At 37.7% G+C, this 27,591-nt stretch overlaps 1 protein-coding gene across 8 annotated transcripts in view; it reads right to left on the bottom strand.

Annotated features, from left to right (window-relative positions):
- gramd1bb (GRAM domain containing 1Bb) overlaps positions 1 to 27,591 on the bottom strand; it is a 138,828-nt gene that overhangs the window by 8,904 nt on the left and 102,333 nt on the right. For 7 of the 8 annotated variants that reach the window (XM_052582489.1, XM_052582485.1, XM_052582486.1 and 4 more), the window contains 6 exons: positions 19,887 to 20,100; positions 11,854 to 11,874; positions 5,065 to 5,149; positions 3,244 to 3,347; positions 3,059 to 3,154; positions 2,892 to 2,972 (listed from right to left, as the gene is read on the bottom strand). In XM_052582489.1, the coding sequence (XP_052438449.1) occupies positions 2,892 to 2,972; positions 3,059 to 3,154; positions 3,244 to 3,347; positions 5,065 to 5,149; positions 11,854 to 11,874; positions 19,887 to 20,100 (601 nt within the window). Of the gene's footprint in view, positions 1 to 2,891; positions 2,973 to 3,058; positions 3,155 to 3,243; positions 3,348 to 5,064; positions 5,150 to 11,853; positions 11,875 to 19,886; positions 20,101 to 26,328; positions 26,561 to 27,591 lie in introns of those variants that run through there. The other variant, XM_052582491.1, reaches the window with a different exon arrangement.

The following is a 27,591-nucleotide window of genomic DNA, read 5'->3' as shown; positions in this document are numbered from 1 at the left end:
TTGCTCAAAATGTACTGACAAAATTCAGCCTAATTCACAGTACACGCATACACACATGAATCGGAAGTTTTGGAATTTGAATAGGTTTAGAAACAACTGCATGACACATTTTTATATGAAAAGTTGAAAACACTCTTCCTGAGTGTTTATAGATTTTCTATATAGCCTCAAATGTCAAGTATACATTGGTTTGGTTTCGTCTTAAAAAAATAAAAAAGTTAAAATATGCATGTTATTATAATTTTATACTTAAATTAAAACGATGGAGATAAGCTATAGAAAGAAAACAAAACATACACATTTTTAGGAAAGCAGAATAATGTAAGTGTAATTCATCAATTCATTATTGATGATGCCAATAATTACATGTAAATAATACATTAAAACAGTGTGTAACTTTGACCCAATTATAAAAAGATTAATTTCGTTGGTCTTAATTTTACTAATAATATTATTAAGACCAAAGAAACACATTACACAGAACAATTGGCATACAGTACCAATGTTTTTAATTTTGTTTGTTTGTTTTTCTGTTTGGTATCATTCATTGCACGGTTATTGCTGTCAATCACCACAGTTTCAGATTCAAAAACAAATAGCACTTAATAATCACATAAGCTGTCAATCATTTCAGTTCAGTGCAAGCTCACTGACTGCTCTCCAGCAAAATATCCTGTTAAAATAACACTACAAATGGTCTACACTGCAACGAATTACATCATGTCTTATTAACTTCATGTTTAAATGTTGTTGGTCATAATAAAATAATTCACCACCACCATAATGATAACAATGATGATAACTTTATTGTCAGACAAAGTCTGAAATTTGTTGTGCGTTACAGCTGGTTCCTCTTCAGGAACTCGAGCTGTGTCAAAACGCTATGGGGAACGCACTTAGCGTGAGCGACTCTGAATATCCTGTGTAATCTGTCCAATGGAAGAGTGTGAGGAAGCTATAAAAGCATGTGCTGCGCAGCTGGCTTCAGCTTCGCGTCTTTCAGCGAGCGCTCTCTGTGTGAATGTCCTCAGTTTGTCTTGTGAGTCTTATTTACTGTTGTCTGTTTCAGTAAAGCTCCAAAACATGTCTAAGAGCAAGGTGAAATCCGAGCATTTAAAAGGCTAATCCAGATCGCGTTTCAGGCTGTGTGTTCCTCCCTGCCCACGATATATAATGAGGGAGCCTTCGTCAGCATTCCCCGCAGTGCTGTTCATGGGGTTCGCAAATAGATCTGGCAGAGGAATGGAGATGGAGATCTCCTTCAACTTCGGCCAAATCCGGCACCCAATCCCTGGGGTTGGAAGCTCGCTCTGTGGTGAAGACTGTCGGCAGGGATTGCCACCCCACTCGCCGCAATATGAAGAGCTCTTAGAGGTGGTTACTCGCGTGGTGGCCTAGCTCAACATCGATTGGCCCACTGAGAAAACATCTGAACCGCAGAAAAGCAAGCTCGATGAACGATTTCTGCGGGCGAGTCAGCCACCTCCAAGCCCGGCCTTCCCTTTTTTCCCGATCTACACAAAGAAATAGCCAGATAATGGAAACGCCTGATTTCAGCCCGCCTCCATGTCCCCTAATCTGATTGTTATGGCAACATGGTGGGGATGGGAGAGTGTGGCTACAGAACGATGCCACGGGTGGAACAGACGTTCGCGAGCTGTCTGTTCCCCGGGGCTGCATTGTCTCTGAAGGCCCCGGCGCAGTCTTTGGGAAGACACCCCTAGTTTCATGTTTCCTCCGCGGTGAGCTGAGGCTGAGGCTTACAGTACGGTCCCGTATTCCCCCCTGGGACTTGGTTGTGGTGTTAGAGGCTCTTTGTAAAGCTCCATTTGAGCCAATACAAGATATATCAGACACACATCTGACCCTTAAAACTACCTTTCTGTTGGCTATCACCTCTCTGAGGAGAGTTGGAGATCTTCAGGCCCTCTCAGTGGCCCCTACTTATTTTGACTTTGCGCCCGGCATGGCCAAAGCGTTCATATACCCCCGAGCAGTTTCTGTTCCTATAGTTCCCTCTTTCACGCCACAACCTATAGTGCTGCAGGCCTTCTGCCCTCCTCCCTTTTGGGAGCCCAACCAAAAGAGCTAAATTGTATGTGTCCAGTTCGAACGCTGGACACATACGTCCAGAGAGCTGCCCTGTGGAGGAAATCAGACCAATTGCTAGTGTGCTATGGTCCCCCCAAAAGGTGCTTTCCTGCATCTAAACAGACTCTCAGTCATTGGATAGTCGAGGCTATCAACGCCACTTATGAGTCATCTGGTCTTCCTCTGCCATTGGGAGCCAAGGCTCACTCTACACGGGGTATGACAGCCTCCAAGGCCTTTCTAGCAGGTGTGTCCATGCTGGACATCTGCAACGGTGCGGGGTGGTCCACACCCTTCACATTTGCAAGATTTTATGGCCTAGATATGCAAGTTACTCCAGGCGCTTCTGTTCTCTCATCCTAAGCTGTGCTCTTCAGATACACACTAGGCAGGGATTTGGTAGTCTGGCAGCGTGGGCACCTCATTCCTCATAGCGTTTTGACGCAGCTCGAGTTCCTGAAGAGGAATTTCTCTAGTTTGCGCATGTAACCATGGTTCCTCGAGGGAACGAGACGCTGCGTCTCGATGCCATACCCTGCTGGTGCTTGCTGGTACTCAAAGCTGACGCCAATGTGAACAATGCAAATCCCTTTTTAAACAATTTCTTCCAGCTCAATTTAACCACTGACAGCCAATCTTGAGCATTTAAAGCAGCAGATGACAAAACTGGAATGTGCTTATAATAATGTGCTGGTGTGTATGCTGATACAGTTATTGTTATAGTTATCTTTCTTGTTGTGAATGGTGTTAACTTAAACTTTATATACTGTATATACAGTACTCCTATACTGTGCTCTTACCTTGTCCAGCAGTGCATTCTGCCAAAGTCTGAACATCATCATGTAAGTCCTGTCTCTCGCACCAAATGATGTGAAAAAGTGCTGAAGGGAAGAGAAAAGCAGGGGGTGAACATCAAGAAACAACCTCTGTGTATGTTAATGTGCTGTGTTATCTGAAAGGCTCTCACCTTCTCAGTGTCTGTGCACACCTGTATGGCATTGGGAATCAGACGTGCGGTTTTCTCTTTCGTCATGGAGCAGATGTCTTTCAGTCGAACTGTAAGCTGTATGAAACACAACAACAAAAACTTAACTCTTCGCCAATCTCTCTAGAGGCTTTAGCTCCAAAAATCGGAGTTACTGTAAATCATACCAGTGTTTCCCAGCGAAAGATGTTGCTGTAAAAACAGATCCAGTTTTCAGAGAGGTAGAGGCGGCCCTGCAGGAGAATGTCCCGCTGGAGAGCGCATGAGTAGTCTACCGATGACAGGACAAGGTCAAAGGTCAAAAGAAGCCCCTCCTGTTACATCATTCAATTGAATAATTGTGTTTTCTAATATTTTAGTTTGCATTCATCAAGTTCGAAATAAAAGTTGAAAATCACATAAAATTAACTACCTTTAAACAGTTTAACTATTAAAATTAACTATTAAATTAAGTTAATTATAATTTCACTTGTTAATTATAATTAATGTTTTAAATTATAAAGTATAAATTTAAAGTCCAGTTACAGCTTAATTTAATATATTCCAGTAGAATTTTCACTTAACATAAAACAGAGGACTCACAAGATAAAACTAAGGTGTTTCTCAATGTCAAGGAAGGATCCTCGGAAGCCAGTATTTCGAGGATGCTACGTCATCGACATCCATCGAAGGACTGTTCCAATGTCGAGGATCCTCGGAATTTCAACCAAGGAGTCTTTCGTTCGAAGAATATCCCACACACAGGAAAGGATGCATATGTGTATCCTTCGCGCTCTCAAATCACCCACAATCCTATGCGCGCAGCTTTGCTATCTAACGTTAGTTCAAAAATTAAAAAATGTCAAACTTTAACGTAGTCGGAGCGTTAATGGTTTTTATTTACGTTACCAAACATTTGTCATAACTGTAGTAAATATAAGTAAAGTTTGACGTTTAAATGCCAGTACAAATTACTACCGTATTGATATTGTAAATTATACAAATACAAATGGTTAACTGAACCGGACCTGTCATTTAACAATTGGTTGCGTCAACGGCATTTATTTTATAAATAACTAGTTAAGTTGTCCAAAGTAATTTAATGATAACATTCACAGCGTTATTCAAACGGACCTTTTCACTGACGTAATGACGCAATTACATGCACTTGCTAGCCTGTTCCATTTATGTGTTCTCCGTATGCTAAAGAGGAGTCTCACCTAGCCTCTGAAGGAAGTGACTTGGAAGGATCAGTCCTACCAAGGAAGTATCCTTGACATTGAGAAACGCCTCTAGTCTCCCGAGCACTTTAGGTGTTCTGTAGCTGGATGAATGAATCCACATTGCTTTCTCTATTTACTCCTGAAATCAGGATTAATTTAGTTTTTGAAGAAGATGGTCCCTCAACTACCAAGATTCGTTCATGTCTGCGCTAATCATTTACACCGGACTGCTATGTGAATGAGGGTTTTTGCACAAGAGTTTCTCCTGAAGCTACACCTCCAGAAGAAGTAAGTATCACGCGTTAGTTTTCTTGATTTCCTTTCTGAAAGACCTTATTGGCTCTCTGTAAGGCTGATGTTGCTAAAGCTACCATTGTGTGTCTGTTTTAACTAATGCCACCAGAATGATTGTCATTGGGAAAGTGGGAGTTAAAAATTGCATTTTAAAGCAATGTGAAGTCGACCGCTGGAATTAGTTAATGATCACAAGTGGGGCTTATAAAGTCTGTAATAGCATGCAACGGCATATTTTTTATTATGCTGTACTCACGTCTGTGTAATTCATAAAGTGCATTTTTATGCACAGTACAATCAGATGACTGACCAAGTGCATTTTCTGTAAAGATAACAGGCTTGTACTAATAGTGGAGTTTTTATTTGCAAAGGCTAGTGCCGTTATTGCCACGTGTCTGATCTCTTGAAGCTCTGCTCCTTCCCCGGAACACCAGCTCATTTGCATTTAATGGGGAAGACACGAAATCCCCTTTAAATCATGAGAGCTCTTACCAACAATAAGGCGCTCTGTGTCTGGTAACTGCTTAAAGAGCTTCCTGAAGTCTTCATTACGCTGCTTGTATGTAGGACTGAGGACCTACAAAACACAAAAATCAGTAGATGAGGAACACTCGCATACTCACACGTCCATCCACACCGAGAAAGAGTGTGCGTTAAGAACATTTCCGCTCTCACAGATCCGTTCTCTTTAGTTTTGCCATGCAGCAGTGCGAGATGAACCACAATGAGTTACTTCCCTCTGTAGAGTCACACTGCTTCTCATTCACAAACGCACTCTTCACACCTGCTAATGAGTGAATATACACCTGGCATCAGTAACAGCGGAGTGCAAACCGCCCTTAAACACAAATGCTGCTAGAATAGACAGGAAAGTCACTTCAACTTGAATCCCGAGGTGTCTTAAGACCAAACACGTAAAACATTTTCTTATTCACAACATTGGACATGACACACTCTTGCCATTTAAGCGCGATCAAAAAATAAACAAAATATGATAAATACATTTAGAATTATACAGAATTTATATTATTTAACCACTGAATTCTGTTTCAAAAATATGAAGTTAACGTGTATAGACAGTACTGACACTGTCAACACTGAATGTTTTTAAACACATTTTTACAATATTACAATAAGCAAATATATGATATAATATGATATAATATAATTATTTTGTTTCTCATGTCCTCATTTTATCATCTACACAATGCAAACTCCCATTTAGCAAATTCTACATACTCTCTATGTAATATTATATTATATTGTATTCCTAAAAATATGAAATAATTGTATTTAACTTCAAATACACTTCAAATACTTCAGTGCAAACATTTAATATGATGTTTTTACTCATTTCTATCAAATGAAAATGAGTAAATGAAATAAAATATAAAATAAATGTATATTACAGCTATAAAAATTGGGTTGAAAACTAAAAAAAAAATGCAGTATATGGCTTATTATTACCGACAGAGTACCCTAAATTTAAGTTTACTAGTCATAAACTCTTCTGTGGAATCTTTATACAGACTCACAGCAGGTATGTCCTCATCCTGGTACGGGTCGTCCGGCGGGCTCCACTGCCAGTTGTGGTCCCAGTCTGAACCCTGAATTAACCAGGCTGCCAAAGCCTCCTCCAGCTCCATAAGAGTGTCCCAGTCGTCCTGAGAGCTAAGTGATGAATCCATGTCTCTGTGCATGTCTCTTACTACAGCCAGCGGATCAATTCGTTCTTCAGTGACACTCTGCTCAGACTACCAGATCCTGGGGATATTTTTTTGATAAGGGTGAGTCTGTAGATTAACTCACCTCTTTATAATACGTCTACGCTATCGCAGATGTTCATCAGGGTGTGACCTCTATCAGGGTGTGAGTGCTGGGCTCTCCTGACTAGCGCCACATGATTCCAGTGCAAAAACACACTCACACGCAAGTGGCCTTTAGTAACCTCTGCAGACAGATGCTTTATTATGCTGCTGTTTGTTCCAGTTTCCCACCGTTTGTGCTGGGAAAGAGTGTGTATGTGTGTCCGTCTTGATTCTTTATGCTTCTTCAGACTGTGAAAACTGTGACCAGATAGTTGATGATGAAGAAGGAACAGTAAGTTACTCGTTACCTTAGTATGAAATGTCCACCAATATCTCAATTTCAGGTTGGTTGTTGGCTTTCACAGAACGTTCTTCCTGTAGTTTAGTCCATCAAAGATGGGATTCTTCTTATTCCAAGTCTTCTACAAGTTTGAAACGGACTATGACAACAAATAAAGAGCATCTAAAGAGCATGTCTGTAGGGTTGATCCACAAGGAATTATCAATTGTTATATCAGTATGCAGTGGACGCTAATATCTCTATGAAACGTTGGTTGCTGACTTTTAAAGAGCGTTCTTTTTGGAGTTTAGTCAATCAACGCTATGATTCTTCTTAGTCCCCAAAGTTTGTGCTTGTTTTCTGCATTCAGCAGCTGTTGTCGTTGAGAAAAAAGATAGTCTTCTGCAGTTGTGAATCGGACTACGATGACAAATAAAGAGCCTTGAAAGAGCCTATGAAGAAGGAAATGTAAGTTACTTCCGCAAGTAATAATCGTTACCTCAGTATGCAATGGCCGCTAATATCTCCATTAAAGGCTGGTTGTTGACTTTCAAAGATTGTTCTTCCTGGAGTTTAGTCCATCAAAGACATACTTCTTATTACAATAAATGTTCTTGCTTTTTGCATTCAGTCTTGTCAGACTTCAGAGAAGAAAGATCTTCTACAGGTTTGAAATGGACCACGATGACAAACAAAGACCACCCGGAAACACTCTCCACCAAATCCTTGGGTACTTAGGTCCTCTTTCTAATGATTTATGCTTTCCAATGTAGAATTCACACTCGCATCTCTCAACCCCAAACTATGCTCACTTGCTCCCTCTCGTTTGTGCCTGAAGATAACCAAGACCAAAGACTGACACATGATCTGCAGCAGTCATAATGCTAAGAATGGAGTCATGCTCTTCAGCGCTTATGCATAAATATCCATAAAGGTGAATGGATAGTCACTCTCAATGGAGAAGCAGATAGCCAGGAACATTACAGACCAGCAGAAACCTCAGCAGATACTGCGGAGCACAACAGCTCTATGTGTCCTGCTGATTTATGTGGAGCTGGATGTGTGTGAGTGTGTTTACTTCTGCTGATGAGTAGGTAAAGTCAGTTACTTATTAACTAAAAGAGTAAATAATGAGAGATGCCGGTGGCTGGTACCAGGAGTGGGTGTGACGACTCCAATAATGTCATCAGGAGATGCCTTTGTTTTCTAATGTCACAGAGACAAATGTCTAGTGTGTGAAATATACAGTTTTTGGGGTGCGATCTGTTGATTCAAGTTTCTTGCAACTCAAATTGTTTTTTATTTAGCCAAAAGTTCACCTTAAAGGGATAGTTCACCCAAATATGAAAGTTCTGTCATCATTTACTCACCCTCATGGCGATCCTATGTATGAGTTTCATTCTTCTACTGAACACAGAATAATATATTTTTGATGACCATTGACTTCCAGTCTATGGACCAAAAAATAAAGACATTTTCAAAAATATGTGACCCTGGAGCACAAAACCTGTCTTCAGTAACAACAGGAAAAAATACATTTTATGGGTCAAAATTATTGATTTTTCTTTAATGCCAAAAATCATTAGGATATTAAGTAAAAATCATGTTTCATGGAGATATTTTGTAAATTTTCTACTGTAAATATTTTCAAACTTAAATTTTGATGAGTAATATGCATTGCAAGGAATTTCATTTGGACAACTTTAAAGGTATATTTTGTTTTTTTTTGCACCATCAGATTGCAGATTTTCAAATAGTTGTATCTCAGCCAAATATTGTCTTACCCAACTAGCTCATTTATTCAGCTTTCAGATGATGTTTAAATTTTAATTTAGAAAAATTTACCCTTATAACTGGTTTTATGGTCCAGGGTCACAAATATTATTTTATGCTCTATAAAAGAAAGAAAGTCCCCTTAACCTACCCATCACTGGGGTCTAGACAAATCATACAAAATCGTACGAGAGAAGTCGTGAAGAGAACACCTCTCCAAAGTGCCAGACACCATCGAATATGAGCATTTGCCCAGTCAAGTCAGTTACAACGACGAACTGCAGTCAGGTCGAGACCCAGATGAGGATGACAAGCATGCAGAAGAGCTTCCCTGAGACGGTTTCTGACAGTTTGTGCAGAAATGATTTGGTTCTGCAAACCGATTGTTGCAGCAGATGTCCAGGTGGCTGGTCTCAGACGATCTTGGAGGCGAAGATGCTGGATGTGGAGGTCCTGGGCTGGTGTAGTTACACATGGTCTGCAGTTGTCAGGCCGGTTGGATGTACTGTCAAATTGAAATGCCTTTGGAGACGGCTTATGGTAGAGAAATTAACATCTCTGGTGGACATTCCTGCCGTCTGCATGCCAATTGCACGCTCCATCAAAACGTGCAACATCTGTGGTATTGTGCTGTGTGATAAAACTACACATTTTAGAGCGGCCTTTTATTGTGGCCAGCCTAAGGCACACCTTTGCAATAATCATGCTGTCTAATCAGCATGTTGATATGCCACACCTGTGAGGTGGATGAATATCTCAGCAAGGGAGAAGTGCTCACTAGCAAAGATTTATACAGATTTGGGAACAATATTTGAGAGAAATAGGCCTTTTGTGTACATAGAAAAAGTCTTAGATCTTTGACTTCAACTCATGAAAAATGGGGGCATAAACAAAAGTGTTGTGTTTATAATTTTGTTCAGTGTATATCTAAAGTCAGAAAAATGTTTTTGCACATGTAGGCTGCCATTTAGATTAAGAACCATGCATTGGTTTAGTACACCTTGGAGACCTCCCCAACTTTAACGTCCATTGGGGTTCAAACCTAAATAGACATCAACCCAAAGTTTTTCACATAATACATTTTGAATGTTGGTAACCAAAGAGTTTAAGCTAAACCCAAAAAACTACACTGATGAGTTGATTTCTGTAGAAATCAAACATGAAAGTTGTTTTAAAACTGCTGCCTTAAAATAAGCTAATTCATACAAGCTTTGCTCCTATAAAGAGTCAGATGCTGTTAATAATCACCACTCTCTCGTAAACCAAACATCCCGGAGCCTAACTGCCACACGGCACAGCAGCCGACATTCAATCCGGTGGTCAGTCGTGCTCAGAACTCACATGATGACGGTTGAGATGTAATCATAGTGCTCTCAGGGCCATGGGAGATCATCACTGCCCATACAAACACTTCACAGACAGAGCATCAGAAATGTTCTGAACATACTGAATAAATATAACATCAACACCACTGTGTGAGATCCTGCCCAGTATGCATTTAATATGCATCAAACTCACATCCATGCATATGCAGTGCAATCAACCAATCACATCACACCGCTGAGGACCAGAGCCAATCAAAAAGATGCGAAGTCTATATACTGCGACTCTTTTATGCTGCCGCCATGCAGCCCCTTGTGAAAAAGAAGTGTGTATAATTGTAATGAATGTGCATTTCCAGTGTATTTCAAATCTTAAAACAATTTGTTTGTTTAAATTGTACTTGCCGATTATATAAGATTAATAAAATAAGTGTTTTAAATTAAGTTTTTAAAAGTGCACTTCGTAATAATGTCAAATTAAAAGATTTAGTGTTGAATAGCATAATAAAAGACACCTGTAAAGAACTTTATCTTTTTAACTGTAATGTACTAAATTGCAACTTAATCATTAGAAAGGTGTATTTACAAATCTTTTAAATAATTTTTTTTCAACAGAAATGATGTTAAAGTATATTTTATTGTACCTTAATCAGTACAGTAACACTTTAACCATATTCCAAAGGCATGAGTAGTAATAATGAAATTACATATAAAGATGAACTGCAGTCTTAAGTGTGTAAAAAAGCACTTTAGTTAAACTAATGTGATTCAATTACAGAACATTTTCATTTAATAGTAAATAACATGCAATTAAGTGTCTGAAAACAGTTCTGAATTCAGTTCACACTACAGTATATATTATTTAAAGTATTATTTGCCGCACCATTCTTTCTATGGTACTCTTTTTAAAAGTATGCTACAATGTACTTCTTTTTCACAAAGGGGTATTAATGCATCCTGTTTCTGCATTCAGTTTAATAAAGTTCATCAAGGAAGGTTGCTCCGATTACATCATTAGATAATCACACACATGCTAAAGCCATCATTAGACAGAAGCCGTTAATACTCAATTCAGTCCTCAAACTGAATGTCTGGTGTGAGAGAGAACAGAATGTGGAACGTAAAATCATGCTTACTCTGAGAATGTGCTGTCTCTCATGCTAAAGAGAAAGAGTCAAGGAATGAGAGAAAAGACAAAAAACAACAGATAGAAAAAGAAAGCAAAGAGTGATGGAGATAATGTGATTGAAATGTGATTGAAAGATTAGTGCAAAACTACGCTCTGTTGTGGCTAATGGTCTAGAAATAATTCAACACTTGAAGAGAAAATCATATTTGTATTGCTATAATGATAATTAATTATACAACATCAAAAATGTACCCTGAAGTAAAGTATTAAATAGTACCATGATAACATTTTCGGTATGCACCTCAGAGTACCAAGTAATATATATTCAAATGTTCATATTTAAATATGCAATTTTAATGGGAATAGGTAATATTAAATATGTATGCCAAAACATGTAAGATAATACTGAATTGTCAACTTGACATTTTAGAAACATTCGAATTCTGACACTGTGATACACAGCAATGTACAGAACGCAGATGGTTGTTATCAGTCACGTTGACACACAGACGTAAAATATGAGGAAACTGATAACAAGATCATGAGTCGATAATAGTTGAAGCCAAACCGATGAATGTCAGAGGAAAGAGCAACACATCTGTAAATCATTACAGAATAATTCTACTGTTTGATGAACAGACACGTCAACGTTCATATCTGACACACAAATACATAAGTAATTATATACTTAATACATTTAATTAAATTATCCTGTCCTCTTGCCCCAGACATGTCATGTTACAGTAACACAAAGAATGCACTGTGTGGTGACATTGATGACTGTTTATATCTCAAGGTAGGTGGACACACAACCATTAGTACAAGCATAAACACACACACACACGCACACACACACACACACACACACACACACACACACACACATACAGACACACGCACACACACACACACACACACACACACACACACACACACACACACACATTATTAATATAAAGTGTGACTTACGTTGTACCAGCTCTGGCTTTTCTGAAAGAGAAGGAAAAGAAAATTACCATATTAAGGAGAGCAAAACAGTAGGTATGCAGAACATTATTTGCATACGCCCCTCACAGCGAGTGTATATTTACAGACTGTGAGGGTTGGCCGAGGGCCTGTCATGTTGCAGCTGGTAAAGCCTGCTAGACTGATATTTCCCTTCACCGGGTAATTACACTTGTGTACATCATTTCTTCTTTCCACAAATAGCGTGAAACAAAGATAGATGGTTAAATGAGCAGTTTCAAAGCTGATACGTCATTGGATATAGACAAATTCACACCCCTATAAACCAAAATAAATTTAAAGACACTTCTAAGGGTGTGTTTGTATAGAGGGGTGAACTGACATCACTACCAGTCTATTTATAACCCAACACAGTCTAGCTCAGTCTAGATGAGCTTGAATGTTGTTTCACTTAAAAAAGACCCTTACAACTATTTCTTATAATTATGATGTTATATCTCGCAATGTGAATTTATTTCTCATAATAATGACATTACTTCTCTCACTGTGACCTTATTTCTTGCAGTCATGAGTCGTGACATTATACACTCACCGGCCACTGGCCACTTTATTAGGTACACCTGTTCAACTGCTTGGTAACACAAATTGCTAATCAGCTAACCACATGGCAGCAACTCATTGCATTTAGGCATCTAGATGTGGTGAAGACTTGCTGAAGTTCTAAATGAGCATCAGAACGGGGAAGAAAGGGGATTTAAGTGAGCTTGAATGTGGAATGGTTGTTGGTGCCTGACGGGCTGGTCCGAGTATTTCAAAAACTGCTGATCTACTGGGATTTTCATGCACAACCATCTCTAAGGTTTACAGAGAAAGGTCAGAAAATTAGAAAATATCCAGTGAGCAACAGTTGTGTGGACGAAAATGTCATGTTGATGTCAGAGGACAGAGGAGAATGGGCAGACTGGTTAGAGATAATAGAAATTCATCAGTAACTCAAATAACCACTCGTTCCAGCCAAGGTAAGCAGAATACCATCTCTGAAGACACAACACATTGAACCCTGAAGCAGATGAGCTACAACCGCAGAAGACCACACCGGGTGCCGCTCCTGTCAGATAGAAACAGGAAGTGGAGGCTACAATTCACACAGAATCACCAAAATTGGACAATAGAAGATTGGGAAAATGTTGCGTGGCCTGATGAGTCTCTATTTCTGCTGCAACATTCAGATGGTAGAGTCAGAATTTGGCGTAAACCACATGAAAGCATGGATCCATCACACGTTGTCTCAATGGTTCAGGCTGCTGCTGGTGGTGTAATGGTGTGGGGGACATTTTATTGGCACACTTTGGGCCCCTTTTGGGCACCAATTTAGCATCATTTAAACGCCACAGCCTACCTGAGTATTGATGCTGACCATGTGCATCCCTTTATGACTACAGTGTACCCATCTTCTGATGGCTACTTCCAGCAGGATAATGCACCATGTCACAAAGCTCAGATCATCTCAGAATGGTTTCTTGAACATGACAATGAGTTCACTTTACTCAAATGGCCTCCACAGTCACCAGATCTCAATCCAATAGAGCAGCTTTGGGATGTGGAGAAACGGGAGATTTGCATCATGGATGTGCACCCGACAAATCTGCAGCAACTGCATGATGCTATCATGTCAATATGGACCAAAATCTCTGAGGAATGTTTCCATCACCTTGTTGAATCTATCCCATGAAGAATTAAGGCAGTTCTGAAGGCAAAAGGGGGGTCCACCCTGGTACTAACAAGGTGTACCTAATATAGTGTTCAGTGAGTGTATATTGCAGTGTGACTTTATTTCTTACAACATATCCCGCAATGTGATTTTATTCACAATTAGCAAAATCCCCACCTATGAATTACAGCTACTCAAATTGCGTGTCCAGGAACACAGTGAAATATTCTGGTCTACTTTCTCAGTTTTGGGCTCCATATATATTGCATAAATGCAAAAAGAGTTTTTAGCCAGCTGAAAAAATACCAGGCGTTCTTCTTAAAATGACCGACTGGTGGCGCTTAAGAACGCTTTGGTGGCACAGCATTTTTTAGTTGCTATGGTATGGAATATTAACAGCGGCAACATATTAGCCTACTAGTATCTAATTTTTAAGAATTGTAATAAATATAATGAAGCAGTAACTAGTAATATTGACTTCATCATTGTTGGCTGTCATTGTACAAGTAGGATGTTTAGGTACTGTCCCACCCCTCCTTTATTTACGGCTGGGTAAATAGTGACAGTATATATATATATATAAAATAATTAGAAATTAAAAAGAGGTAATTATTACAGCAATGCATCACAATTCAGTGTCATCAGTTTGCCAAAAAGAACACAGAACATTTTATGCACCATTTACACATGGCAGGGAGCAGGTTTACATTTCTTTTATATCACCTAACATTTTGAAAATACGAACATTTTCATAAATTCAAAAGTTTACGTCAAAACGGCTTTACGAACGATTTACACAAAAACATCGCTCTGCTCATGTTTTATGAATGAGGCAAAGTGTCTTTATCTATTATAATTACATTATAAAAACATATTTCGCAATGTGATTTCCTTTCTCGCAATTTGACTATTTTCCATAATTATGGCATTTTATCTTGCAATGTGACTTTATTTCTTGTAATTATGAATTTTCTATTTTGCAAAGTGGCTGTGATTTTATACTGCACAGTGGCACTTTTTATGTAGAATATGGCTTTCTAGTCTAAATATGAACTAAAAGGAAACCCCTTTGATATATCCCACCCAAACTTCCTGCTTATACATGAATGCACATCAACACAGGACATACATTTGCACTCATTGAAATCATTTCATGGGGTCATTGAAGGCATGATTACAGGCCCTGTAAACAACTCAGGAAGACATGGAAGAGATAGAGATAGAACAAAAACAGTCTGCATGATAGTTATAAACTTATCTTGATTAACATAAACATATCTTCTTTACCACAGACCACCACCTAAATGAAAATAAATGTAAGGAAAATAACTTAAGGCAGGGACAATCAGTAACTCTGATGTTATATTAGTTTAAAGAGAAATGACATATGACAGGGTCCCTTGTTTTATAGCCTAGGTTAAAGTGAGCAGACAATGCGACTAGAAGTGTGTGTCAGCCGATAAGCCGTTCAATTAGCCTACCACCTCAAACATGCTGTGTGTGTGTGTGTGTGTGCACTACTTTGACAGATTAGCTAGCACACAGCTCTAGTTGTGTCTCGTTCATGACCCTTTAAAGCCTATAGATCAACTCACACAGACCTGCTAACACACATACTGCTCTGTTCCATCAAGGCTCAGGGATTGGATGGTTTAATGTAGGCTAATCTGATCTCAAAAGAGGTGTGAGACAGGTCTCTCATGTATACATGTTGACAGAGAGAGAGAGAGAGAGGTGAGGAAGGGATTGGATGAAGAGTTGAGGGGTGCTACATGAATGAACTAACTCTTAAGATAGCCTTAGTTTAAGGGCCAGGGAACAAATGAAGAACAACATTAAATGCTTACTTTAATCAGGTGTAATCTGTCATACTGTAAAGCAATGAAAACAGAATGAAAAATAAAAACATGGAGAAACTGGAAGCTCATTTAATGCATCTAAAATACTTTTATCCAATGTGACTTAGGATGCATGTGTGTTCTAGAAATCGAACCCAAACCTTGGTGTTGCTAGCATGCTTTACTACTAACATCTACTAACATAACTACAACACTAAATTCATCTCACGGCACTCTGATGCGATCAATGAAAAGACACAGATTAAAACTGCTAAAAGTCTGCAGGTCAAATGTTTGATTCAAATAAATGAATGCAGTTACAAAAGATGAATAATCATATCAGTGTACCAAAATCACCTAGTAAAATCTACTTCATATACATAAGGCTGGGAATCTTATGCCATTGTTAAAATCACATAACCAGTTAAATTATAGCTTTATGATTAATAACCATAATTTCTTATTTTCTTAATCATCTTCGAAAGTGTCCTTTTTTTCCCCATTGGACATTTCTATTATCTTGGTAATAAACCTCCACGAGCAATCATGCTTGGGGTTGCCAGATGTCAAGTGTTTAAATCCCCACAATAAGAGCTTTTCTCTTAAATGGATACATTATCTTCTCAAGTGAGGCTTAACATTCACAACCTGACAATTCTTGCAACCAAATCTGTGTGCACATATTCTCAGTGACAAATTACAATAAATCCAAGCATCGATCTCGACTATGTGGTTTGCAATTGTGGTTGCTAAATAAATGCTACATCAATTTTTCTAGTTTTCATAATGCAGAGTGGGTTAATGTGTGTGACAATAAACAAGATGACCCTGCAAATGAACTGGCATTCTCGCTTATGTAAAGTGCAATAATTCTTATTATTTTTTCAAGTAATCAGTTTAACCATCATCATGCAGCCCTAAGTCAAACACTTCTTACTTTATCTCTTTAACCTATTATCATGCTATTATACAGAATCAATAGTTTCAAATATGCCTGCTAACGAGAGAAAGGACTCTATGCATGTATTTGTTTAAACAAACACTTGGACACACACTTGCATTCACACAAACAGACAGAGTCAGACAAGACACATCAATAACACTGAAACAGACTACAGAACGGCCACTGGAGCAGGAATACAGCCACACAGGGTGAGAGACTGAGTGACTACGGAACAGAAGAGAGAAATGCTTACTTTGGAAAGTCGCTTGTGAGACTAGCATGCATCGAGGAGAAAAACAGAAATCAGAAAACGGAACACAAATCAGAACAACCACAAACAGCGAGAAGAAGAACAGGAAATTAAGTTAAGATCAGAGACATTTTATATGACATCAGCAAAAGTATCAAACTCTAGAAAGAAACAGTACAGTGAGTGTAAAAAATGAAAGGAAACAGGTGGAACAAGCGACTATAACAGTTGAAAAGAGACAGACAGACACAATGATGATGTTAGCTACTCTGCAGTCAGTGCATTGCATATCATTACACATCATCTCCCCATTCATTCAGCCACCTGTTTAATGACACCTGTCCATTCATTCATTCATTCATTCATTCATTCATTCATTCATGCATTCATTCCCACATGTGAATGTGATTTTTGAGTTGTCTTACACATTGAAAGCTACATGAACAGATCATCTGCTGTTCGGCTTGATTTTTGTTTGTACTGAAAATTATTAAATTATATATATATATATATATATATATATATATATATATATATATATATATATATATATATGATAGATGATATTCTCAGGAAATTATGCCATTTGAAGATATCATGTGATCCCATTAAGAAGGTCTATAATACCTGCATAAAGCTATCTATGAGTAGAATATACCACTACTTTTATATGCTCAACAACATTGAAAGATGAGATCAAATGGTGTAGTCACAACATGTTTCAGCAGAGACTAACTGGACAATGCTTATATAAAATTATTTTATATATTTTACTGTCTGAAGTTTGTAACCCAAATTATATTTAAAATAATTCAGTTTATGTATTTATTTATTTTATTTTACTGTATTTTATTTTAATTTAAAATAAATTAATTTATTAATATATATATATATATATATATATATATATATATATATATATATATATATATATATATATATATATATATATATATATATATATATATTAGGGGTTGCACCGACTTATTGACTTCAGTGCTTTGACATGATGCTTTAAAGTTGCTGTATGTATGTTTTTGACTCTACTAAAGCATAAAAACACCATCATATATTTAAGAAACATGCTAAGATAACATATTTGTTTGTGTGAAAAACAATGCTACAGTCAGTTATTCTCCTTTGAAAATGTGCGTTCCGGGCCAGAATGTCAGTCTGTTTTGGTTTGTGAAACCCGCCCACTGCCAGTTTATCCAATTGTATTTCGGCACCCCAGGTTGCCAGTTGGTTGAAAACACAGCGTCTTTTATTTCATTCATTGTCAAGTGTGATCCTTCTTGTTAGTGTCATCAATCTAGCAATCTGCGTGTGTCAAGTCTGAGGAGGAGCCGGGTGAAAAAAACCCTCTCCAATATTTTGAATTTGGACTGCAATACCTAGTTCAACCACTCGGTGTAAATCATACATACAGCACCTTTAAGCTTTATATCGACTAGTCTCTGGTCCTATAGAGGGCGCAGCACGGCCTGATTTTGCTGAGTTGGATGTGTTCCTAGGTCAAAATATTTTATTGGAACCCCGGAACAACATTTTAATCCAAAAATGTAGTCTTGACCATATCCTACACCTAAACCTAACCTTAACCATGAGTAATCCCTAAAATCTGAGGAAATGACATTGATGTACAAGCACCAAACACTGATTTGTAAACCTAAACTTCACAAAAACTATAAACTGGTTCTTTAAAACTGATTGGTATATCACAATGTGTCAGCCCTGTGGTCCTGTCTTTGTTGTGTTTTGTTCTGTGTCTTGTGTTTTCCTTCTCTACGTGCCCAATGATCAAGTTTCTCCTATGTCTGATTATGTTCATTATTCAGAGGTGTTTCCTATATTTATGATGTGATTTATCCCAGGTGTGTCTCGTTTGGTTCATGTTTTTCAGTTTCTAGAATCCGGTATTGTTCATCTATACCCTCTGATATGTGTGTGTGCCTTGTTTTTGTAAATAAAGCCTTTATTCATGGATTCCCCTGTCTCCTCGCTCCTTCACAGTAGCAGCAGCATTGTGACACAATGTTGTTCCATGGTCAACAAAGATGTCGATCCAGGAATGTCGCACTAAAATCAGGTTCTGCGGGGCGCAACAGGATAATAAATATTTGAAGGACTTCCACATTTAAGCTCCGTTTTCAAACCTGTTAAAATGACAAATAAATGCATATCCTGAAAGTGCTCCACCAGACATGCGTGATTATATTACTGGATGCTCAAAATTGAACTGGAGAATGCATATTTTAAACAGCTTTTTGTACAGATTACGCAGATCGCAAGCACAGAATCATTCAGTGACGAAATTTATTGTTCTGTGATTTCTCAGTAAAATAGCTTAGAAACTGAAAAGTTTTACCATAAATTTATTAATAACTAAATCCTTCAAGTTGGATAATAATAATAATAATAATAAATAGTAGAATGACTTCTGAATGATCATGTGACACTGAAGACTGGAGTAATTCAGATTTACATCATAGAAATGAAATGACATCTTAAAATATATTAAAATAGAAAACTGTTATTTAAAATGTAATAATATCACAATATTACAGTTTTCACTGTATTTGAATCAAATTCATCTTTGGTGAGCAGAAGAAACTTCTTTTAAAAATAATAATACAAAAATCTTCATGTGTTTTCTGTTACAATGCTACTACTTAAGTACTTTCCAACAAATTTTGTTAATTTTTTTAAAAGAACTCACAAACAATATTTTAAAATATAAAATATATTAATCTTTTTATTTATTATTATAAATGACACTGTTTCCTGAGAATAAGGCTTCACTGAAGTTCTGTAATTTCGTTTGAGAGTGAAACTCTGGTTATGTTTATATGTTTACACTGCTTCCTTTTACATCTGCTTCATATGTTCATATAACACAAGGAGTGATTTGGTGGAAGATGAGAAGGTTTGCTTTACCCTTTGTAACTACAGCACTTGAGTATGAGATAGACTTTTATAGTCCCCCTTTAACAGAATTTCAATGTGAAAATATGTTTTACAGTGATAGACCTGCATGGGGAAGATTGCTTACAAAAATAGTTTATTGTAAACACTGCCATATCAGAGTCTATGGGTTGGACACATGCTATGATTTTGGACATCAAAGAGCAAACTAGCAGGTACAGTAGCATAAGGCCATTCCACATATTTAAAGTGCATCATATCCAGTACACAGCAGGTTTCCCTGTGGAGGTGATGTTATAGAATGACTAGGGTTGGTGGAGAACCACAGAGGAACCCAACAGCAGGGGCTGAATGAGGAGGAGGACATACCTTGGAGTTCTTGCCCCCGCTGCGTGTGGACTGGCCGGAGAGGGTGCGGGTGACCAGCTGATCAGGGGTGGAGGGGGACTTGGAGGTGTCGGACTGCTCTGAGCCTTTCTCCACCATGGTGTCCGTCTCGACGTTCTGCAGAACGGGAGATCGACAGCGCTTCCGCAGAACCGGAGAGCAGGCAGGGGAACTCCGGTTAGAGTTACTGGCAGTGCTGGAGAGACGAAAGAGACACATCAAGACCATTGTTTCAGTTTCTCACAGAGCGACTGCTTAAAACTCTAGAAAGATCATTTGCCGCATAATTTCTTTGTACCATGTATTTGGTCATTTTATATCACATAATGAAAATACATATTCTTTTAGGTGTTTGGTATGGTGGCCGAGAGAGCTCAAAGCGCTGCAATTTACGAAAACACATGCAAATTGAAAAAACACCAGCAAATAAAAATAAAAAATCTTCATCAATTTGACAACACAAGTGTTGCAAATCATCACAACACATGCATATAACAAAACGTGCTGCAAATCCATCACAACACATGCACATAAGGAAACGCGCTGCAAATCCATCACAACACATGCATATAACGAAACGCGCTGCAAATTCTCACAACACATGCATATAACGAAACGCGCTGCAAATTCTCACAACACATGCATATAACAAAACGTGCTGCAAATCCATCACAACACATGCATATAAAAAAACACGCTGCAAATCCATCACAACACATGCATATAACGAAACGCGCTGCAAATCATTACAACACATGCATATAACGAAACGCGCTGTAAATCCATCACAACACATGCATATAACGAAACGCGCTGCAAATCCATCACAACACATGCATATAACGAAACGCGCTGCAAATCCATCACAACACATGCATATAACAAAACGCGCTGCAAATCATCACAAAACATGCATATAAAAAAACGCACTGCAAATCATCACAACACATGCACATAACGAAACGCGCTGCAAATCCATCACAACACATGCATATAAAAAAACGTGCTGCAAATCATCACAACACATGCATATAAAAAACGTGCTGCAAATCATCACAACACATGCATATAACGAAACGCGCTGCAAATCCATCACAACACATGCACATAACCAAATGCGCTGCAAATTCTCACAACACATGCATACAACTAAACGCGCTGCAAATCCATCACAACACATGCATATAAAAAGATGCACTGCAAATCCATCACAACACATGCATATAACGAAACGCGCTGCAAATCCTCACAACACATGCACATAATGAAACGCGCTGCAAATACTCACAACACATGCATATAACTAAACGCGCTGCAAATGCTTCACAACACATGCATATAACGAAACGCGCTGCAAATCCATCACAACACATGCATATAACGAAACGCGCTGCAAATTCATCACAACACATGCATATAACTAAACGCGCTGCAAATCCATCACAACACATGCATATAACGAAACGTGCTGCAAATGCTTCACAACACATGCATATAACAAAACACGCTGCAAATCCATCACAACACATGCATATAACTAAACGCGCAGCAAATCCATCACAACACATGCATATAAAAAAACGCACTGCAAATCACAACACATGCATATAACGAAACGCGCTGCAAATTCATTACAACACATGCAAATTAAGAAACACTGCAAATCCTTCTGCAAATAGCACTGACCACAATGGAAATGTTTCAAGGATACCCCAAAAAATGCGGACCTGGCTGGGAATTGCTTATCGTGCAGTGGCTACTGGTCAGTGGAGTTGTTGAACTGAAAGGTGAGTTTTTTTTTTTTTTTTGTCTTTTAAACACCATGATTGCATGATTCCTTTGTCTTTTGGATATTATTAGCCTAAATAAGCTGAATAATTATTGATTAAATCTAAAACGTTACTTAAGATGGCTAACTTTAATGCATGTGTTGTGAGGATTTGCAACACTTGTGTTGCCAAACTAATGAAGTTGTTTTCTTCATTTGCTGGTGTCTTTTTCAGTTTGTATGTGTTTTCTTAAGTTGTAGCGCGTTGAGCTTTAATGTAGTTTCTTAACCATTAAAACTACCAATTAAATTGGTATTTTTTTGGTTTCTGCTTTGGTTTTCTTATAATTTAAATAATAAATAATTTCAAAAAGACATTTTGTATTGTCTTTTTTTTTTCAAAATGTGTCTATATTATTTATAAAACTATATTTTTAGCAGATTTATAGAAATGCTTTTACTTCAAATAATGGTTTAATATAACTAATTAAAATCAATTACATTTAAATAAATGGATCAAATTAATTACATTTTTAAAATATAATATAAACAAATTAAAAGATTTTAAAATATAATGTTATCAAATATAAAATTAAATCCACATATTTAATTTCAATTAAAATTGCATGTTGTATTTGACCAAGCACAAACAGTAATGACAAAAAGGAAACTCAAGTGATAGACCAAAATAAACCTACTTCAAACATTAATAACCTAAAAATCCCCTACAAATGCCACTGATCAACAAAAGAGCACCATTGACCTTAACAAGTCCACCACAGACGGACTGATGTCATAAAGCAGACACTAAAACACAGTAAACAATCAATAATCAAGCCAAACAGCATAACTTCAGTGTCCCAGAAACTCCAGACATCAGCCAGCATCTAAAAACACAGCTCATTTAAGACAATGATCTAATCAAATTAACATGTATACAAAATTTAACACACACACACAAACACACACGCTTACACAAATATATAACCAAACTGCATGCTGACTTGTCCCTGTGGATGCTCGACTGTCTCCAGTTTCCAAAGGAAGCAACCTGGTCACATTATAGGCTCTTATGCAACACCTTACATCACTACTAGCCAATCACAATTGTAAAACGAGGTCACTATGCTATTCTACAGTTTCAGCGAGGACTTGTGTGTGTGTGTGTGTGTGTGTGTGATCTGATCACAGTGATTAGCACAGATAGCCTCCCGCTTTGGCCTGTCAGGTGCACTGCTAAAGATGCATGCTAATATTAGTCTAGCATTCCAACAGACAGCAGAAAATCACTGCTTTCATCGATTTTACAAGCCAGGATCAACCTAGAGGGGGAATAAAATGATTATGCGTAAAATATATTTAAAAGCAAAAACTTAAGAAACTTAAGAATTCTTTAAGCACACTTAAAGAAGTCAATTTATTTGGCATTCTTTTTCACAAGGGTTTCGCCCTTGCATTTAGAAAGTGAGTCATATAAATCCTTCAGCGAATGAATCCATCTGAATCTACTGAATCCATAGCTGCTTTAACAGATTCAGTCAGTGAAGGATTTAGTGAATGATTCATCTGAATGATTCAAACTGGGTCCTCCAGAGTGTGTGAGTCTTTCTGAATGATTCATTAAAAGAACCAACCCATACGTTTGTAAACCAAATCAAACTGAAGACTGCATTGTAAGTGATTTTAGGTTTTACTATCCTTGTGTAACTATACAGTCTATCAATGATGACAAAACCTGATGTATACAGACATACACTTTACTAAACTAATGAAGACATTCTATAGACTTGTGCCATTGTCATATACAGCTACTTACTGAGACAATAACCTTAAAAGTCTTAAAATAAAAGTCTTCACACTTTCTCATTCTCTCCCTTTCATGCATGCACCAATCAGATCTCAGAAAAATACTTTGTGGTTTGTAGCATTCCACTTTAAAAGGTAAATGTTTGAAGGAGGATTAATTTATGTTTGTGTGAGACAGTGAAGCGGAGAGGGTCAACCGTCCCGAATAATGGGTATGCACACACACACACACACACACACACACACACACACACACACACACACATTCGCAGTGCCAGCTTTTTTCCTTTCGCTGTTTTCCTGCCACGAGTGAATATGTTTCCATGGAAACAGTCCGCACAGCGCTGGCCAAGTTTGGAAGTGGTTGGGCTCCAGAGGGAAGAGGAGAGAGCGGGAGCGATGCTGGAATGTTAGATAACAGACGCATGCGCGCAACAGAGAGCAAATGTGCTTTGATGACGTTATCAAACATGTGATGACCAATCAGAGCTTTCAGTTTAACATCCGAACACAATGAGACTGACAGGTGCACGCCGGCGCGATGTGTGATGTGTGTGTGTGATGTCAATGTGTGTGTGTGATGTGTGATGTGTGTTTGTGCGAGCATGACAGGACAGTTCTGCTGTGTTCATGTTGCTATGGTAACAGGGCTGTTTTGCAATATTCAGAGTGCAGCGCTAAATATAACAAGCTCACATTGTCAGCTCTCCTCGTTTGAGGAGACATGTCATTCATTCATTCTTTCATTCTTTCATTCATTCATTCATTCTCTTACATGTTTACTATGGCTTCTCACAAAATATCATTGTAAAAAAAAACACTATTTTTTTTTTTAAGGAAAGAAGCAGTAACAAAACTAAATATAAATAAATCCCATTCAATTTCCAAAATTTGTCTATGCTTTCTTCCCCCAGTCATTCTTGATTACTGGATATAGTATGTACAATACATACACTATACTATACTATACTATATTATAATTGTACAAAATGTACCTAAAAAAAAATATTTATTTTTTATTTTACAATTGTTTATAGTTTAGGGGCCAATTCTTACTATTAACTAACTATCAATTACAATTTTTTCCCTGAACTCCTAATTAGTAAGGTGCAGCAGTCCTTAAGTTTAGGTATGGGGCAGGGATCTGAAATATGGTCATGGAGAATAACGCATTTATGTGCGCTTTAATAATCAGCTAATATGCTAGTAATATGCATGCGAATAATGAGAATTGTTCCTTAAACAAAAGTGTTATTTAGTTTTTCAGTTTTAGAAATCCCAATTTTAGGATCTCTTACTATTTCCAGGATTTTCATGACTGAGGGATCCTGATATGGTATTTTGATGAACACTATGTCATTTAGAAGTTAGCAAAAAATAAAATTTCTAAAATAAACAATACACTGATTTCATATAAACTTTCTATGGGACAAACAGGCACCTTTAAAAACAATGATGTCACTCTCGCTTTACTGTCAATGGACCCCAAAAGTTTCTCTGAACTGTCCCGGGCCCAGACAAGAACAGTCCTGTCCAGTTTGCCATGGGAAGGACTGTGGGCTGTTCCAGAAGGCTCTGTTTTCTCTGCAGGACTGGCTGAGCGTGAATAATGACCAACTGCCAGGATCCCTCTTACACACACACACACACACACACACCATGCTCTAAAGTCCGCTGAGAAAGGAAGCCAGTCAGGCTGCACCTTACACAAAACCGTTTTCTTAGCCCATTAGTAAACAGGTTTCTTTTTTTTTTTTTTGGAAAAAGCAAAAAGTAAAAAAAAAAAAAAAAAAAAAGAAAAAAAATATATATATATATATATACATATATGTATGTATAATTGTTGTTTTTTAATCTTTTTCTTTTAAGAATGTTTACATCTTGTTATTGGAAAACAAGTCTGCATGCATGCATTTTACTCACATACAAATGCTCTCAGGTTTAACCATTAACCAGACGGATCAGACCTCTGTCACTCAACCTGTCTGTCTGTCTGCTTCATGATGGAAATGAAAATAACACCTGCTGCTATTACACAGCTAAAAATACAGACCGAACAACTATAGCTCGGTTCATCTTAAATACACACTGAGGCAGTACTCAGTAAAAAAGCTAAATGATACATCATCTCACACAATTTACCCCTAAATGGTGTATATTACTGTAGTATTTTAAAAGTACATATTAGTACCTTTTTAGTTTTTTACATCTTAAGATAGCACCCAAGTGACTGCTTTACTCTGTATAAAACAATACATTAAATGTAATATAACCTTTCATTTATAAATTAAAAGATAACACATTAGATATATAGATAGATAGATCTTATTCAAGCCAGAAATACAAGTTAACATGACTGTAGCAAATTAAACACATTCATACCAACACAATTCATTTTCATATTAGAAGTGGCACTGCAAGGTACAGCTGCAGGTTGCTACTTTTTGTAAATAGATAACTACTAGTTCACTATATGTAAATTTGAATGAAAATGCAGTGATGCAGTAAACAGATGTGAGTGTTGATAGACAGATGGACACACACACACACACACACACACACACACACACACACACACACACAGTGTGGGGGTGACAGAAGCCATGTGCCGCACCCTATTCCTGCTGCCGAATCAAAACACACACACTTACACACACTCCCCCTCACGTTACACCACCAGACAGAGAGAGAGAGACAGGCGGACAAGTGACGGAAAGAACCCTGTCTGCATTAAGAGGCTTAGACGAGAGCGCATCGCTCTGAACCCGAGGCAGCGATTATGTCGCCTCGACACTCACACACAACATAACCCATCCACAGAACAACACACACACGTCTGTCTGGACTAACCTGGCAGCCATTTATCACGCCTCCACCGCGCTCTACAGCACTTAGAGCCAAAGAGAGATGGATGGATGGAGAGACAGAAGATGGAGAGGACAGAGGCATTCCCAAACAGATGAAGACGACGGTACAGAGGAAGAGTGAGCGGCACTACAGAGCTGTCTGCAAGAGCCTCTCTCTCCTCATGCTGGCTGCAGCTCTCTCTCTCTCTCTCTCTCATCTAAGAGATCAGGGCTCGGGAGACGCTACGTCTCACGCACCGTTTGGAGGGGGTGTCGAAGAACGACAACAGAGAGAGAGAGAGACTGTGAGGGAAGCTAGAGGAAGAGTAGGTGAGAAAATGATGGAGACAAAACCTAGTGTGCATGAGAGCCAGAGAGAGAGAGAGAGAGAGAGAGAGAGAGATGTTTGGTGTACAGAGCCGTTCTTTTTTTGCTGAAGGAAACAGATCTGACATCATTCACTTTCAGTTCACTTCACAGACCACAGGCACACATACAAACCCACACACAAACATACACAAGTTCACAAAACACATGATGATGTTCAGCAGCATCTCTCTTGCATTTGAGTTTCGTATAATTCTCCTTTGTAACTGAATTATTTTTGGGTTTATAACAAATTAGAATGTTTAAGAAAAAAATATATATTTTTCTTTCTTTTTATTTTATGTTGGTTTCATGCAGTTTTGAAAAAAACGCTTGAAGTAACATTCAAGTAAGCAGTACTGTACTTTCTGATTAATTTAATACATATAAGTGGACAAGGTAAAAACTACAAATATCATCAGTTATCAAGCATTATGAGTATCAAGAATGTCCCTGGGGTTTTTATCACCTGACATGTGGTCCTGCACTAATATTGCTTTTTCATGTAAAGGTTCGATTGTTTTGCGGTTTTGTTGATGATAACAACATAATTTATTACATGTTGGTTGTACCACACTGACATATATACTGCATATACTTTAAAATAAAACTAATACTACTATACTACTATTACTATTAATTTTGTACAAGTGTTAATTTAAATTCATTTAGCAATGCATTTAATACAACTATAACTAACTAACTCAAAAATAGCATTTAGCATACTTTTTAAAAGTAGTTATTACAGAAATAATGTTCTTTTATATTCTTTACATAAGACAGACTTCACACACGTAATTGCACAGTATTTTATTCAATACACATGTGCACTTCTTTATTATTTAATTATTTATAAGGCCGATAAAGATACTTTTCAAGAATTACCTTTTAATATTCAATC

Source organism: Carassius gibelio, chromosome B18 (genome assembly GCF_023724105.1).
Source record: "Carassius gibelio isolate Cgi1373 ecotype wild population from Czech Republic chromosome B18, carGib1.2-hapl.c, whole genome shotgun sequence".
Taxonomy (NCBI): domain Eukaryota; kingdom Metazoa; phylum Chordata; class Actinopteri; order Cypriniformes; family Cyprinidae; genus Carassius; species Carassius gibelio.
Note: the sequence above shows the minus strand (reverse complement) of the source record. Positions and strands in the feature narration are given on the sequence as shown.